The 16,572-nt window shown below is 31.1% G+C and overlaps 1 protein-coding gene and 3 non-coding genes across 4 annotated transcripts; 2 read left to right on the top strand and 2 right to left on the bottom strand.

Moving 5' to 3' along the window:
• Window positions 1–699: 699 nt before the first annotated feature.
• Window positions 700–5,275, bottom strand: LOC109187536 (senescence-specific cysteine protease SAG12-like). The gene is made up of 2 exons (XM_019337756.1): window positions 4,761–5,275; window positions 700–1,339 (listed from the first exon to the last, which is right to left on the bottom strand). The coding sequence occupies exons 1-2, from the start codon at window positions 5,221–5,223 to the stop codon at window positions 744–746; spliced, it is 1,059 nt and encodes a 352-aa protein (XP_019193301.1). The 5' UTR covers window positions 5,224–5,275; the 3' UTR covers window positions 700–743.
• A 3,469-nt stretch (window positions 5,276–8,744) lies between these two features.
• TRNAG-ACC lies at window positions 8,745–8,815 on the top strand. The gene has a single exon. It is a non-coding gene; the product is annotated as a tRNA-Gly (tRNA).
• Window positions 8,816–10,699: 1,884 nt separating this feature from the next.
• TRNAG-GCC lies at window positions 10,700–10,770 on the top strand. The gene has a single exon. It is a non-coding gene; the product is annotated as a tRNA-Gly (tRNA).
• Window positions 10,771–15,971: 5,201 nt separating this feature from the next.
• On the bottom strand, window positions 15,972–16,042 carry TRNAG-GCC. The gene has a single exon. It is a non-coding gene; the product is annotated as a tRNA-Gly (tRNA).
• Between the last annotated feature and the right edge of the window lie 530 nt (window positions 16,043–16,572).

Below are 16,572 nucleotides of genomic sequence, written 5' to 3'. Positions count from 1 at the left end.
CTGTTGCAAACCCTATCAAGCGCCGTATGAAGTTGATCAAGCGGGATAAGACGTGGAGCTGAGTGAATTTCAGATACGAACGGCTTCATACCTTTTGCTTTTTTTGCGGATTCTTGGTAAGTTTTGTCTGAAAGCCCGTGAATCGTTGATCCCGGTGGAGCAATACCCCTATGGCACTTGGTTGCGGGCAGGTTTGAGAAGAGGGCCGAGGGCGGTAGGTGAAAGGTGGCTTATCTCGAATTCATCTCCTAGCATTGATGTGTCACCCAAGAAAGAGGGCCGAGGGAGGTAGGTGAAAGGTGGCTTATCTCGAATTCATCTCCTAGCATTGATGTGTCACCCAAGAAGGTTAATAAGGAGGTCGGGAGGGGTGATGGGCAGTTTGTTACGTGATTGATCGAATCAACTAAGATAATTATGTGACTCTGCGAGACTCTAACTAGCAATTTTTAATACTTGATTTATACTTTTTGTGTCCTACCTACTATTCATTGGTCTAATCAACTCTTTCTTTGTTTATTTTCTTATTTTTTTTACTCATTTTTAAATTTAATTGTTTGTGTTTAATAGTAAACTTTTAATGTAGTTCCTAGATGTATAAATTTTGTTTACTAATACTAAACTTAATATTATCAAAAATTGAATTAAAAATAACTCCAGATCAGAAACGAAGTTCCCTAAATTTAAGAACGAAGTTCCATATATATGATGGGAATCGGAGTTAAGAACGAAGTTCCCTAAATTTATATAGTGGGATAAGAAGCAGCCTTGGCAAGACCACATAGTCCTTTCTTATCTGCATAATCCCTTTGAATCCTCATATACCCATTTTCTCCCCATCTTGTCCCCCATGAATTCTTTATCACCCAATACTTCTTCCCGCCGTCGCCGGCCGTCGTTCCATATCCCACCGCGGTCACCCCATGATCCAGGTGCGGTTTGCACTTCCCGCTAAACACTCCTTTCTCATAGAACCGGAAATGGAAGTCGCCGCCGTTGATTTCTAGCAGCACCGGCTGATGCGCCACCGCTTGCATTAGAGCCGTCTCGTTCTTCGCAGGGACGCGCTCGTAGCCGGAGATGCGCACCGCCTTTGACGCCGTTTTCATGAAGTTGCAAACGCGGTGTTGTTTTCCCTTATAGGGGTAGTTTTCCTCGGTTGTGAGGCCGTTGTTATTGACGATGAACTGGAAAGCGGAGATGGGAAAGCCTCCGTCACAGCCGTAGCTTTTCCGGTCGCAGTCGACGAGTTCTTGCTCGGAGAGAGAGACGAGGTTGCCGGTTTTCAGTTTATGGATGCCTTCCACTGCTGCCACTACCGCAAATGCCCAGCAACTCCCTGCAGTGTTAATAACTAACATCAGGCAACTACAAATCATGGAATTATTGACCTGGTGGTCCGAATTATAGTAATATTTAGTGGATTAATGGTGGAGTGTTACCAAGAATATTATGTAATGAATTGAAGGTTTTTTTTTTTTTTTTTTTTTTTTTTTTTTTTTTTTTTTTTTTTAATGTGTAATGAATTGAAGTTAATTGTCTAGATCAAGACAATGCCAATTTTTACCAGTTGTTATACTATGGACCAGAGTTCACCTTACAAGTTAGACCATGCTTTTAAATTATATATTTTTAGTATTGAAATTGTGAACTTCAAGAATATAAATTGTCTTTCTAAGTTTTGGGAATTTGTAATATAAAATTATAAATACAATGCAGATTTATCACAAATTTAAATGATAAATTGTGAACATTTAGTATGTAAATTGTATATCTTTGGACCCAAGGTGGACCCGGGTCCATAAAATAATTTGCCGATAAAGAAAGGCCCAACAATACTTCTACGAGTCATTATTGCATGGACCTTGGTCAACACTCCACACCACAAATAAAAAGTATATTATTTGTGTACATAAAATATTTTATTGAAAAAAGTGTCAAATTGGCCCCCTAAGTCGAATGGGTAGTGCAATTGGCCCCCCTAAGTGAAAAAAGCTTCATTCAGGTCCCCTAAACCTGTAAAATTGTTCAATTAAGTCCAAGTTGACTTGTTTATCAGGTTAAATGCATACGGTGTTGACATGTGTCCTTATTTTATTTTTTTATTGAAAGTATTATTTATTATAAATTAATTAAAATAATAATAATAATTAAAAATATTTTTTATTATAAATAAATTAAATTAATTAAAATAATAATAATAATAATAATTAAAAAAATAGCCCTGACCGGACAACGGAAGACGGCCATGGCCGACGAAAGAAGATTGCCAGTTTTTTTTAATTATTATTATAAATTAATTAAAATTAAAATAATAATAATAATAATAATTTAAAAAAAAAAACAGTCGCAGCCGTCTATGGAAGACAGCCATGGCCGACGAAAGAAGATGGTCATGTTCGTTTTCTAGATCTAGAAGATGGCCACGGCTGTTTTTTTTAATTATTATTATTATTATTATTATTATTATTATTATTATTATTATTATTATTTTAATTAATTTATAATAAATAATTTTTTTAATAAAAGTAAATTTTTTTTAATTATTATTATATTTTAATTAATTTATAATAAATAATATTTTTATAAAAAAAATAAAATAAGGACACGTGTCAACACTGTGTGTATTTAACCTGATAAACAAGTCAACCTGGACTTAATTGAACAATTTTACAGGTTTAAGGGACCTGAATGGAGTTTTTTTCACTTAGGGGACCCAATTGCACTATCCACTCGACTTAGGGGGCCAATTTGACACTTTTTCTAATTTTATTTGAAAGTATTGAGTACTGAACGTACATTATTATTTTGTATACGTACTATCAAATAATGTATTTTTAAAATATTAAAAATGTACCTTATATTAAGAAAAAGTACGTTATTTAAGCACTGAAAATATATTATTTTGTATAATGTATATTCAGTACACAAATAATGTACTTTTAATATATTAAGAATGTACTTTTTATGGTCCACACAACGTTGCATAGACCATGGTCCACATAAAAAATTTTCTACTTCTAAAAATGTGGTAGCCGTCGTGAGACTAAGTCAATGCCCATTTTTCTGAGTCCGGAGATGGATTTCAGGGCAGGAATGGTTACCGGTCCGGAGTCGGCCCCAAGGGTCTTCATCCCCTACCAGGTCTCATATATCCCTTCCCTCATGACGTGCCTTGTCAGATGGGCAAATTATGTTGTGGAACCGCAGTTCCACAACGGCGTCATTTTTAATTAAAAAAAAATTGTTTTTCACTGGCCGTTAACGTTGTTTCTCTCTTCGCAATCGCATTGTTTCGTCTTCTCATTCTCAATCTTCTGTCTTCGCGAGTTTCTTCGCATTCTCAATTGCATTGTTCTTTTGATTTCGAATATTGAATTTGCCGATGGAGGAGGCAACAGATAAGGGAGATTTAAACATTGATGGATTGTCTACGATTTCAGGTTTTTTGCATTCGATTTTTTCGATTTGTGCATTTGATCTATGTGATTTTTCTGGTTTTTGAGCTTAAAATTTGAATTTGAATTTATATTTGTGTTTGTAATTGTGATGAATTTGGTGTTGGCGCTAAGATTTATTGATGTGTGTGTTTTGGTGAGTTTAAACATCTATATTGACAATTACATGAGCATATGTTCATAATTTTATAACTATACAATTTAGAAATTATGAATCTACTCTATTTAAATATGAATCTACAGTTTAGAAATTATGAATCTACAGTATAGAAATTATGAATCTACAGTATTAGGTTTGTAAACATGTGATAGAGCTATATGTTCATAATTTATAAATATATGTTCATAATTTTCGATGTTCATATTCCCAATTGTTGAACTCTGTATTCACAAATCACAGAACTATATGTTCATAATTTGATAACTATACAGTTTAGAAATTATGAATCTATAGTACAAATATTATGAATCTGCAGTATAGAAAGTATGAATCTACTGTATAGAAATTATGAATTTACTGTATTTAAATTATGAATCTATGATATAGAAATTATGAATCTACTGTATAGATTTTATAAATCTACAGTATAGAAATTATGAATCTACCATATAGACTCTGTATTCACAAGTGCATAAATCTATATTCACATTATGGAGGATAACGGTGCCACTAACGACACGTTACTCAACCACATGAAAACGATGTCGTTTGGAACCGTACTCACCTTGCAAGGTGGGCACGGTTTCACGGCGTAACGATTGCGTCAGAAGTGTCCTCCCTTCACTCTTGGGCCTGGGTCGTGGGCTGCTTGCGCCTCATAGACCCTTGCTCTTAGCCTCTTAGGCCATTCTCAATTGCAAATTATTGTGTGGACCATAGTTCACACAATGTTATGTGGATCATAACAAAAAGTACATTTTTAATATACTAAATGTATATTATTTTTGTATTGAATGTACATTATAGAATATAATGTACACTCAGAACAAAAATAATGTATATCCCCTATATACAATATACATTATTTTTGTACTGAATGTACATTATTTTTGTACTGAATATACATTATTTTATAGTAGACAAAATATGATCCACACAACTTGTGTGGACCATAGTCCATACAATAATGATTGATTCTCAACAAGATAAAAGGTGTTTTGGGATTTTTGGGATTATATATATATATATATATATATATATATATATATATATATATATATATATATATATATATATATAAAATATTTTGAAATGCAAAATATTTACACAAAAAACCAATAAAATCCCAACAAAAGAATTACCACAATTGCCTTGGTCCTTGATGGGTGTGACAGCTCCTTTATTTCTCCAATCCACGGTGGAGGGTAAGTTGGTGGCATTAGCGTACCTGAAATGTTTTGATTTTGAGGCGGACATGAATCCTTCAACTTTCTGGTTCTGCCTCCCCACATACCCGCCGACAAGATGTAACCGGCGGAATTCGTCGTTAGTTAGATCAGCGAACTTATTAACGCCAAGCTTATACCCTTTATTCGGACCGGCATTAAAGGTTTCAATACGTTCAACATTGTTTCTGAATATGTTAAAACGCATGTCTGCCTCATATGTGTCTACGTAAACTTTTCCATGATAAGCCATCCATTGTTGATGCCTCAATCGCATGGAATGTTGGTAGTCAAAGGTTGAAGCTACTAGATAGCTCCAAACTCCCAAGATTATTGTTGTGATGAAGAGAAGAGATGAACCAAGTATTTTAGAGGCCATATTCGAGTGAGTTCTAGTGGAATACAACTATATAGGAATAAGGAAATGCAGATTATTGTTATTGGGTATGATGAAATGGCAAAGCTTGCAAGAGGGATTTATAGGCGAAGGCAAAAAGGATGTAGCCACTCAACAATTTTGTTTTTCACCAAAGTGATGATGTTATTTTACATCATAATGATCTTTTTTTTTTTCAACAGTATAACATTTTAATTTCCTCATTAGATGATGCGACCATTTTTATTTATAATTTTATATGGAGTATTACTATTATTAACAAAAAGAATAGCTATCTATATCCACTAACACCGTACCACCAATATAATTATAATTAGCTATTAGCTATTTTGCTAATTAGTTAGCAAACACTCTTGTAGTTTTTACGGATTAACTATTATTCTTGGATGGGGCACAATAGTTAGTACAACAATGCATATTTTTCAATCAAATCATAATAATCTTTCGGACTAATGGATGATGATGGATGCATATATGATGTTATGATGTAAGCTTCGATGACATCCGATCCATTCTACATTCTACTCAAATGGATGGATTAAACCATTCATCACATTTTATTTGGGAGCATATTCTCACCTAAATTCTCCTCCAATAATATATACATTTTACTTAAACTCTGTCTTGTGACCCTAACCAGCTGCAAAGGACCAACTGCAATAGGTAAACCAGTTTATGTTGCTCATAATTGACTGACTCAAATTAAAATGTCCAATAAACTGCTCTCGCTGAGAGTCAAACTTACAGGTAACATTATGATTACCAAATCAACAGTCTAACTCACTGGATGCCTGGGTTGCACCTCCGATGCAATACGTATTTAAAATTATAAAAATGTGCATTAAATACATTGAATAATATAATATAGAGTTAATTCCACCAGAGGTCCCTTGTCTTTGGTGGCAATTCCAAATTTAGTCCTAGACTATCGTTTTTTGGACACTTTTAGTCCTTTCCATGATTTTTTCTATTTTTAGTAACACTACTGGAAATTATGGAATTTCCGACCACCTGAAAATGATCTTAAATTAAATTGATACCAAAAAGTTCAAAAAGTGGTCGGAAATAGCAACAAAGGTTTTTCCGGATACCAAAAGTGGTCGGAACAAGGCTTTCGACTTGATTTAAGATCACTTTCAGGTGGTCGGAATTCCACAATTTCCAGTAGTGAAAGTGTATTTTTGTCTCTTCATATTTTTCTTTTGTTATTTTTCCGATTTCAACCAGTTTAATTGGTTTAGGACTTTACTAAAAATTGGTTGAAAAATATGGTTACTAAAAATCAGAAGTTACCTAAAAGTTCTAAACCAATTAAACTGGTTGAAACCGAAAAAATAATAAAAGATAAATATGAAGAGACAAAAATGCCCTTACTAAAAAAAAAAATCATCAAAAATATTAAAAGTGTCCAAAAACTGATAGTCTGGGATGTAAAATGATTAAAACGATAGTCGGGGACTAAATTTGAAATTGCTAAGCCACCAAAGACAAATGACTTCCGGTGGAATTAACTCTATAATATAATAAAACATAGTCAATGTGTACTCAAGTAATTCACACATCATAAATTAGTTGATAATATATATACTGTTGATGACTTCATATAATTCAATTGCGTTTGCCACTTAATATATTCATATGATAAATTAACATTCAAAACATGTTGGGTCAGTATGGACGATGTATTGTTAAATTTTAATGGTAACTTTTGACCATGTTTATTTATTCTAATGTTTATGGTGGACAAGGTCATAATTATAACGTGACCAAAAAACAAGCAAACAAAACAAAAACAAAAACAAATTATAAATCAAAATATTGAAGTTTTTCAAAATATTTTTGACTTATAATCTAACCTTTATTCTGCTTGCACTTATCATTTTAAGATGTGTTAAAATTCAATCAACCATACATAATACGTTTGTTAAAAGATAAGAGAGAAATATCTAAGATATTGAAAATATATTATTTGTTGTAGGGTGGGTTTATATATTCATCCATCAATATATATATGTGTGTGTGTGATGCAAGTCTCTTCTAACTTAATTAAAGGTCTCGAGTTTGAGACCAGGAAATATAGCTACCTTTGAGGTCCTACCCGTCACGAAGAGGATTAGTTACTCTTTAAAGTTGTACCGGCAAAAAAAAAAAAAAAAATATATATATATATATATATAGTCTTAATGTATGTGTAGGGTCCTAATATAGCATGACTAGAGAAATATGTTGTATAAAAAAATTATAATAGATATATTAATTATTTAATTAATTGTGTAATAAAATATTGAAATACATTTTCTATGTTTATTGTTTCTAGAAAAAATTAAAATTTGAAGATACAAATTTTTTACTTATATTTAGATAATTTAATTATTGTTCACGTGAAACACAAACGTAACCCTAATTAGATAACAACGTTTGTTGTCATTGATCACAGCAGGGCTTTAGAAAATAATTTTATAGTTGACTAGCTTGAGTTAGTGTTTACATTATATTGGAATCTTTGTCACAAAATATGGATGTAGTGTTATACTATTATATATTGTTTGTGGGTGGGACCAAAATGTGACTAAATGCAAAGGAAGATAAGATGACGAAACAATCTTTAAAACCACTTTATGAAGGAAAAACAAAAAACCAACAAACAAACAAACAAAACAAAAATCTGACTGAAAAAAAAAACTTAATTGCTTCGATCAAGAATTCATCTCATGGGATTATATCTAATAAAACTTTGTGCGGAGATATACCCAATTTGTAATAATAGAAGGGTATAAATTTAAAAAATGACAAAATCCCCTCTGAGATCACTTCATGAATACTCATTTGTGAAAAGTGGATATGTGTTCGCTTGTAGCTGCACTCCGGATAAGTGTTCCGTTGTAATTGCGCTCCAGATGAGTGTTCCTTCTAAGTTGCGCTCTGGATGAATGTTCTGTTGAAGTTGCGCTTCGGGTGAGTGTTTCGTGGTAGCCGATCCTGCAACCAACATGATTCTTTATTTTGTTCGTGACAAAGTAGCATCAAAGGAACTACATCTCTATAAAAAGACCAACGGTCAGACATCTCCACCAATAAGATCATTGTATCTTATAAATATATCTCTTTAGTCTTTATCATGTACTTTTACATGTATCATGAATTAATTAATAATAAGAATATAAGATCATTTTCAAAACTATTATTCTCAGACATTGGATTCAGCCATTCATCTGACAATGGTTTAATATTACATTGAAGTCTTATATTACTTGTACAGAAGAAAATTATTTATCATAATTATTTTTCTCCAAAATATGCAAACTTTGCGACAACATGAAGAAGCTAAAATTAACGATTTGTTGACTACATAGGTAAAATATAATTTTTGTTGAACATAAAAAATTCATCATTAAAAAATAAAAAATAAGAGATAAAAGATGGCTTAAGGTTTCTGCTCAAACAGTTGAATTTTATTTCCCATTGTAATAAATAAATGATTTCTATCCAAATAAGAACAAGTAGCACCAGTGGTCTAGTGGTAGAATAGTACCCTACCACGGTACAGACCCGGGTTCGATTCCCGGCTGGTGCAGTCAATTGAAGCAATGATGAAAGCTGCGCATCAGTGGTGATGGGTCGCCAATTCTCCCAGATCTTGATCGGACGATAAACAGCGCATCTGAGCTCTATCTTTTAATTTTATTTTTTCTTCTTAATTGGAATATTTCCACATAATTAGTAAAGTTTCCCCACTATGTCTAACATTTTTATCTTCAAATTATTTTACAGTAAATATTTAATGTATTGTGGATGTATAAATATTATGTACTCAATCATATTTTGTCATCTCGTTAAAAAGGTAAATTTGATCTTTTTTAAATTATTTTATCTTTGAATTTTTAATTGAATAATAATTTGTCTTTGTTTTTAAGAATATGTGTAATCATTAATGCATCATTTAGTTTTATGATACGTATTTACAACCTTAACTCAACCGAGAAAGAAGATGAAAGGGAATTTATCATTATTATTCTCTTTGTATCTCATCGGCATTAATGATTTTTTTATCAATATTTACCAACAACTCCATTTCGCCATCAATCTCCAACTCTACCAATTAGGTTATAGAGTATGTTAAAGGTTGAAAATTTACTTTTAAAAATTTTGAAAATTGTTTAAATTATTTACACAACCAAAATACTCTTTCAAATAAACACTTCTTTAGTCTCTCTAGATTTGTCTTGCCTCCACCTATAAGATTCACCGAAAATTATCAAAAGAAATAGGTGCAATCTTAAATATTATAATAAATTAATAAATACATTTGTTTTTGCTACAACAATGAGGACTCATAAATTTCACAAAGAGATTATTAGCCATAACCATCTCTAATCCAAAACATCAAATTCTGTACAAAATTTTACACCAAGAGTAATATTCCCAGCATATTCTTACATCAATTTTTTTTCATCTCCAACCAATTTACACCAAATTTTATTTCATCTCAAGTCCATTTACACCAAATTTTATTCATACACTAGAATAATGTGTATTATATATTATTATAATTTAAAACTTCAATTTTGTTTACTTTAATCATTTTAATATAAAATATAATTTTGATCTGATATAAATAATAATATTTTAAAATAAAATTTATGTTTTTATGTATTTTAATTTTTAATTACTTTATAGTCGATATTGATCTTGTTTTAAACGTCTCAATGAGTTTTTTAAATCTATAATCTATTTTAATAATATAAATTTAAAAAAAAAAACAATTGATAAAAAGATTTTAAAAAGTTCTACACCAAAATGGTGTAAATGAATAGTGTTACACCGTGTAAAACTATTCATTTACACCATTTTGGTGTCTTCCTTGGAGGAAGGTTACACTAAATTTTTACATCAAAATGATATTTTGGTGCCTTCTTTGGAGATGATCATGCCACAATAGAGAACATGGAATATATATGTCTTGATATGTCTTTTCTAGTCTCCATGATGTTTTGGTTTATTTGTTTGCCAAAGAAGCAACGACGATGGAATTCACCATTCAAATTTTGACAAATTCAAGTATATTATATCAATACTGAAAATCTAGTATAAGGTAAAATATATTATTGGTATAAAAAAAAATTCCCTAAATCTTTGCTTGATTTGAATTAAACACTCTATTGTTTGTTTGAAAATTATCTAAAGATCAATATTTTTCATGTAATATTTTTATGATTTTAACAATTACCTATTTATTTTATTTGATTGAATTTGTTCTCTGAATTAAAACTAATTTTAAGAATATTAATCATCGCATGCTTTATCATTTTATTATTATCATTCTTGCGTTGGTCTTATTTTGGGGTGTGTGTGTATATATATTGAACATTTAAAAAAAAAAAAAAAACATTTATGGGTAAAATAACAAAAAGCAGATTACATCAATAATAAAGACTAATTCAGTGCAAGAGAACAATAGGCACCAGTGGTCTAGTGGTAGAATAGTACCCTGCCACGGTACAGACCCGGGTTCGATTCCCGGCTGGTGCACGCTTGAGAAGCTGTGATGAACTTCGCGCTTGAGTGGTGATTGGGTCGCCACAATTATCTGAATCTAGTCGGACGATTAATTGCGCATCTGAGCTTCTCTTTTGGACTTGGACTTGCTTCTGCATTATATTTTCTCCACATTGTCAGTAACTTTATATTTTTTTTTTTTCTTTTGTAGATAATAAACATATAATAAATGGCAAATAATACTGAATTTTTTTTTTTTACAACTAATATAATTATAGTAGTTATTGAAACAACAAACTTCTGCATTATATTCTCTCCACTTTGTCAGTAACATTTTGTGCAACTTTTTTTTTTTCTTTTGTAGATAAACATATAATAAATGGCATATAATACTGAATTTTTTTTTTACAACTAATATAATTATAGTAGTTATTGAAACAACAAATAATCACATTGTAACTTTTGATAAGGTTTATAAAATAATATAATCAAAATTGAAGAAAATTTCAATTTCGATCTTTTGAATATAATTATAATTATCAATATAAACATATTAAAGTATACTTCTTTCAAAAAAAAAATATTAAAGTATACTTGTGTGCCAATATTATGTTAGTTTAAGTATTTTAAAACTGAAAAAGTAACATATCTAGTCCTATAATTATATGTATATATGGACTAGGTTCTTTAATTATACATGCATGCACCTAATTTAATCTTTCAATTGAGTGAATTGACACAAATGTAGCAAATTTAACTATTGATAAGATAAAAATGTTGAACAGTAAAGAGCACACTTTGAAGAGTCAAAAATATATATAATTTCAAACTTCATCTCCCTTAGTACACTCAACGTCAGAGGTTAAATATCATATTTACATGCATTTTGGTTTAGATTTCATGTTTTCCACCATTATTGCTCATAAACTAAAGCAAATCATTATCTCAAACTCCAAGTGAGGTATTATTTACAAAATAATTATCTACTATTGATAATCACGGAAAAATTGACCAATTACTTCAAAGTCTAAATTTTAATTTTAAATTTGCATATAAGATTCATCAAATGTATTATGCGAAACAAGTTGTTTTTTAATAAAAAAAAAATTACAATATGTTATGAATAATTCCATTTATTTGTAAATATCACTAAAAACTTTTCATGTGCTTACTCAGTTACTCTTCCATATTCATAACTCAACCTTTTTAATTTTTCCCTTGTAATGAACGGTAAATATGTTACCGGATAATATATTTGAAAAGCACTAATGAACATAGTTGTTGTATTGTTATGTGTTCTGAGTACAAATTAAAGTTTGAGAGTGTGCCCCCCTTGTTATATGGACTCAGCTTTTATATTGTACAATGGTAACGGTTATAATAATGAGCACTAATGGTCTCCAAATAAGTACAACGGCTCCCCTGGCCTCCATATAAGTGTTAGAGCTCATCAGTAATTGTTATGCGCTCTACACCATGCATAATAGCTCTTTGATGAGGCGGTGTCCTACTAAGTGCATTGGGACTATAAGAATCGTTCTACCGACCTCCTCCTGATTCACTCTTGACCATTACTAACTGACTGTGTTTATTGCTTTGACTGCTTCAGGTCAGTTCAAATGTGCTTTGGGTCAGGTCCAATGACTAATCCAATTATCTCACCACCAGCCCCTTACTTCCAAGCGCGGAGAGCGTAGCGGAGTCACCCCCTAGTCCCAAGCCTCATAATCCTCCACTGTTCAAGCACCAGGCCCCTAGGTCTGCCTTTTCTCTTAGTCCAGGTTTTCAGGTTCGTGATTGCGAAGACAAAGCTAGCTACGGGCGGCGGATTCAGAAATCTTCTTCAGTGAGGCGAAAGATTAAAACTAGTGAGATAATTTGAAAAGAAATGAAACACTTACAGACCGAGTCATAAATATTGTTGATTAGAGATGAAAAATAAAAATACATCAAGATAAAAAAATATTTAAAATAAAATATAAAATAGTTTGATGGAAAACACATTATTAATCACTCATCTCACTATTAATATTAAAAATAAATAAAAATAAAAAAGAGAAGAAGTCACAATGTTACAAACATACAAATAAAAAATCCAATTAGAATTTTCACTATTAATATTTAAAAAATACTAAAAACAAAATTTCACTAATCTTACTATTAATATTAAAAAATGAAAAAACAAATGAGAAAAACATGAAAAACAAGAAGCCACAATGTTATAAATTAAAAATTCAAATCAGAATTCTCGATATTAAAAATTAGAAAACAAAATTAAGTGTCGCAGGTAAGATATGAGCTAGTGACTATTTCATTTTATTTTAAATTTTAAATTTTAAATAGAAATAATAGCTTTACCATCTAAGCTAAATTATAAATTTTGATATATTTAATATATATATATACAGTATATATGAGATAAGAGAGTGCGGGCAGCTGCCCACACTACTACCCCACTGTGGCTCCGTCACTGAAGCTAGCCATCTGTCATAAAAGCTCACACCACCTTCTGCTGGGCAAATTCAAAATCATCAAATTGAACATCTGTTTCAATTTTTTTTATTTATTTATATGTAGGGTTCGAACCGATCGACCGCGGAGGCACAGTGGCGGAGACATGCCCTTGCCCATGGCCAAGGACTTGACGTTTTGTAAACAAGTAATAAAGACACTTTGCAATGGTTAGAAAAATATTGAACAAAAAATATATACTTCTTTTGTCATTTCATCTTTCTCAATTAAACTTTTTCATTACTATTATTTTGTGACATATATAAAATTAAAAATAAATGACAAATAGATGAGTCTTGTTTTTGTCAATTTAAAGTTTGCTTTGTAAAAAAATAGAAATGACCACAAAGAAAACCAGCACACGTATGTGTTGTATTGATTTTGGAGATATTCGTGAAACGACATTATAAATCTTGATAATTATTTTAGTGAGCGTTTAATTTTAATTTTAATTTATTTATATTAATATTAAAATTTTAAAAAACAATTATCAATGTTAAAAAAGTTCAATGAAATAATTCGTTTATTTAGATAAACTCTTTTTCTTTTTTCTTTTTTGAATGGGTTATATAAGATAAACTAAGGTAAGCATAACTATGTTATATAATCTTGTTTAGTTTAAATTATAAAATAACAATAAGCGAAATGTCTATCTATAAAACAAAAAGCACTAGTGGTCTAGTAGTAGAATAGTATCCTACCATGGTATAGACCCGGGTTTGATTTTCGGCTGGTGCATTCCCTTTGAAGCGGTGATGACTTCTGCGCGCGAGTGGTGATTGGGTCGCCACATTTGTCTGATTTCAATCGGATCATTAGCGCATCTGAGACTCTTTGTTTTATTGATTTCTGCATATATGTTTCCACTGTAACCTACTAACATCTGCACTTTGTCAATAACATTTTGTTCTCAAACTGTTGTTTCAGTTTTTTTGTTTTTTTTTTTTTAGATAAACCTAAAAGGAATGATGTTTTGTTAAAAATCCATCATACTTCTTCTCCTGAATTAAACGACAAATTATACTGGATTTTTTTTTAGAACTAATATGACTTTGATAGTCATTGAAAAAATAAATATAAACATGGTGATTTTAAAAATATTTATAAATCAATATAATTAAACTTGATAGTAGATATATAAAAATAAAAATGTGCTTCAGCGATCTTTCTACCTCTCTAGGAAGCCTTTTTTCCCCTTGCAATATGCTAGGGTTTTTGTTTGTTGTCTTTCTTTTGTAATCATAGTTCCGCCATCGATCTCAACCTCACATCGCTTAGCTAGGCTCCCTGTTTCGTATGAGGGAAAGTTATTAAAAGATATATTACGCATCAAAGTGAAGAAACATATATAGGCAGCATCAAGAAGCATTGCAAGCGATAAGTTACAATAGAGAAGACCTACTCTAACATAGAACAATTATAACACCAAAGACTAAACATCAAATAAATTATAATCTTTAATATGCCTCCGTAAGATGGAAGAACCATCAATGGCACCAATCTTCGAACGGAATTGTAAAAACAATGATCGGCATAATGGCTCTGTCAACACATCAACCACTTGATCAGACGATGAGGCATGGTGAACACAAAGCTAAGTGGACGACCAGTAACCATATCTTGGACAAAGAAATAGTCCAACAACGCTAGGTGCTTCATTCTAGAGTGGAAGACTGAATTCTTGCACACATAGCACTTAAATTATCACATAATAATGTAGGTGACTGAGTCAAGACAATACCAGCCTCTCAGAGTAAATTACGGATCCAATCAATTAAGTTAAGACGTTGCATGGGCTAACGTACAATACTTAGCCTCCGTAAACGAACGAGACACCATCTTTAATCGTGTAGACTTTCAAAAAAAATGTTTGAGTTAAGAAAAACCACATATGCGGTAGTTGAACGTCCATTGTCCTGCATGCATGTTGCCCCAATCGGCGTTTGAAAAAGCATTCAACAAAAATGGAGAGTGACCTCAACACCAAGAAAATGGTGAAGATAAAAATGTTAAACATAGTTAGGAGATTTTACTAATTATGTGGAAAGTGGAAACATTCTAATGAAGGAAAAAAATAAGGAATAAGGTTCAAATTGGCCACTGAACGTAACCTGAAAAATGCAATTAGGCCACTGAACACTCAAAAAACGTGCAATTAGGCCACTGAACTCTTCAAACGTATGCAATTTCACCGGATAGCAGGTTACCATCAATTTTAGCAGGTTACCTGCTTACGTGGCAGCTGAGTTGGCATTTTTAATAAATTTTAAATAATTTTTAATAATTAATTTTAATAATAAATTTTATAAAAAATCGAAAAAATAAAATAAATAAAAAATAAAATAAAGTCGTTTTTATTTTTTTTAAAAAAAATTTAAATTAAAATTTATTATTAAAATTAATTATTAAAAAATATTTAAAATTTATTAAAAATGACAACTCAGCTGCCACGTAATCAAATAACCTGCTAAAATTGAGGGTAACCTGCTGTCAGGTGAAATTGCACATTTTTAGAGTGGTCAGTGGCCTAATTGCACTTTTTTTTCGTTCAGTGGCCTAATTGCATTTTCAGGTTATGTTCAGTGGCCAATTTGAACCTTATTCCAAAAAATAAAAATTAAAAAGCTAGAGCTCAGATGCGCTGTTTTCGTCCGATCAAAGATCAGGCAGACTGTGGCAACCCAATCACCACAAAGAGCGCAGCTTTCGTCACTGCTCTACGATGCACCAGCCGGGAATCGAACCCGGGTCTGTACCGTGGCAGGGTACTATTCTACCACTAGACCACTGGTGCTTGTTGAAATTGCTATAGACATTTATAACTACATACTCATTCTACTCCTCAATTAAATCAAATATTTTTTTTTTTCCACTATAACCTCTCCACTTTGTCAATAATATTTTGATCTCAAACTGTTTTAAATTTGTAGATAAACTTAAAATGAAATGATATTTTGTTAACAATACATCATCATTCTAGCTACTCAATTAAACCAAAAATGATAGTAGCATTTTTTATAACTAATATAACTTTAATAGTCATTGAAACAACAACAATATACATGGAAATTTTTTAAATATTTATAAAAAAAATAATATAGTCAAACTCAATAGTAGATTTGAAGAAAGTTTAATTCTAATTTTCTAAGTATAGTCGTATTTTTTAAAGGAAAAGGATGTTTGTGATCCTTTAATCTCTTATACTAAGGGATTTTGCCAATACTTTTGCTATGTTTTTCGCTCATTCTAAACAATAGTCTCTTGCCAAATTAAAATGTTAAATTTTTGCTCTAAAATGAATTCCTTTTGCAAGATCTGATATTT

Source organism: Ipomoea nil, unplaced genomic scaffold (assembly GCF_001879475.1).
Source record: "Ipomoea nil cultivar Tokyo-kokei standard unplaced genomic scaffold, Asagao_1.1 scaffold1421, whole genome shotgun sequence".
Classification (NCBI taxonomy): Eukaryota; Viridiplantae; Streptophyta; class Magnoliopsida; order Solanales; family Convolvulaceae; genus Ipomoea; species Ipomoea nil.
This window is presented reverse-complemented; position numbering and strand designations above follow the sequence as displayed.

Bases quoted from the DNA above. Each gene is read 5' to 3' on its own strand.
- LOC109187536 (XM_019337756.1), bottom strand. From the start codon at position 5,223: ATGGCCTCTAAAATACTTGGTTCATCTCTTCTCTTCATCACAACAATA. The intron at 1,340-4,760 runs GTAATTCTTTTG...TTAACACTGCAG, and splicing joins CAAGGACCAAGGCAATTGTG to GGAGTTGCTGGGCATTTGCG.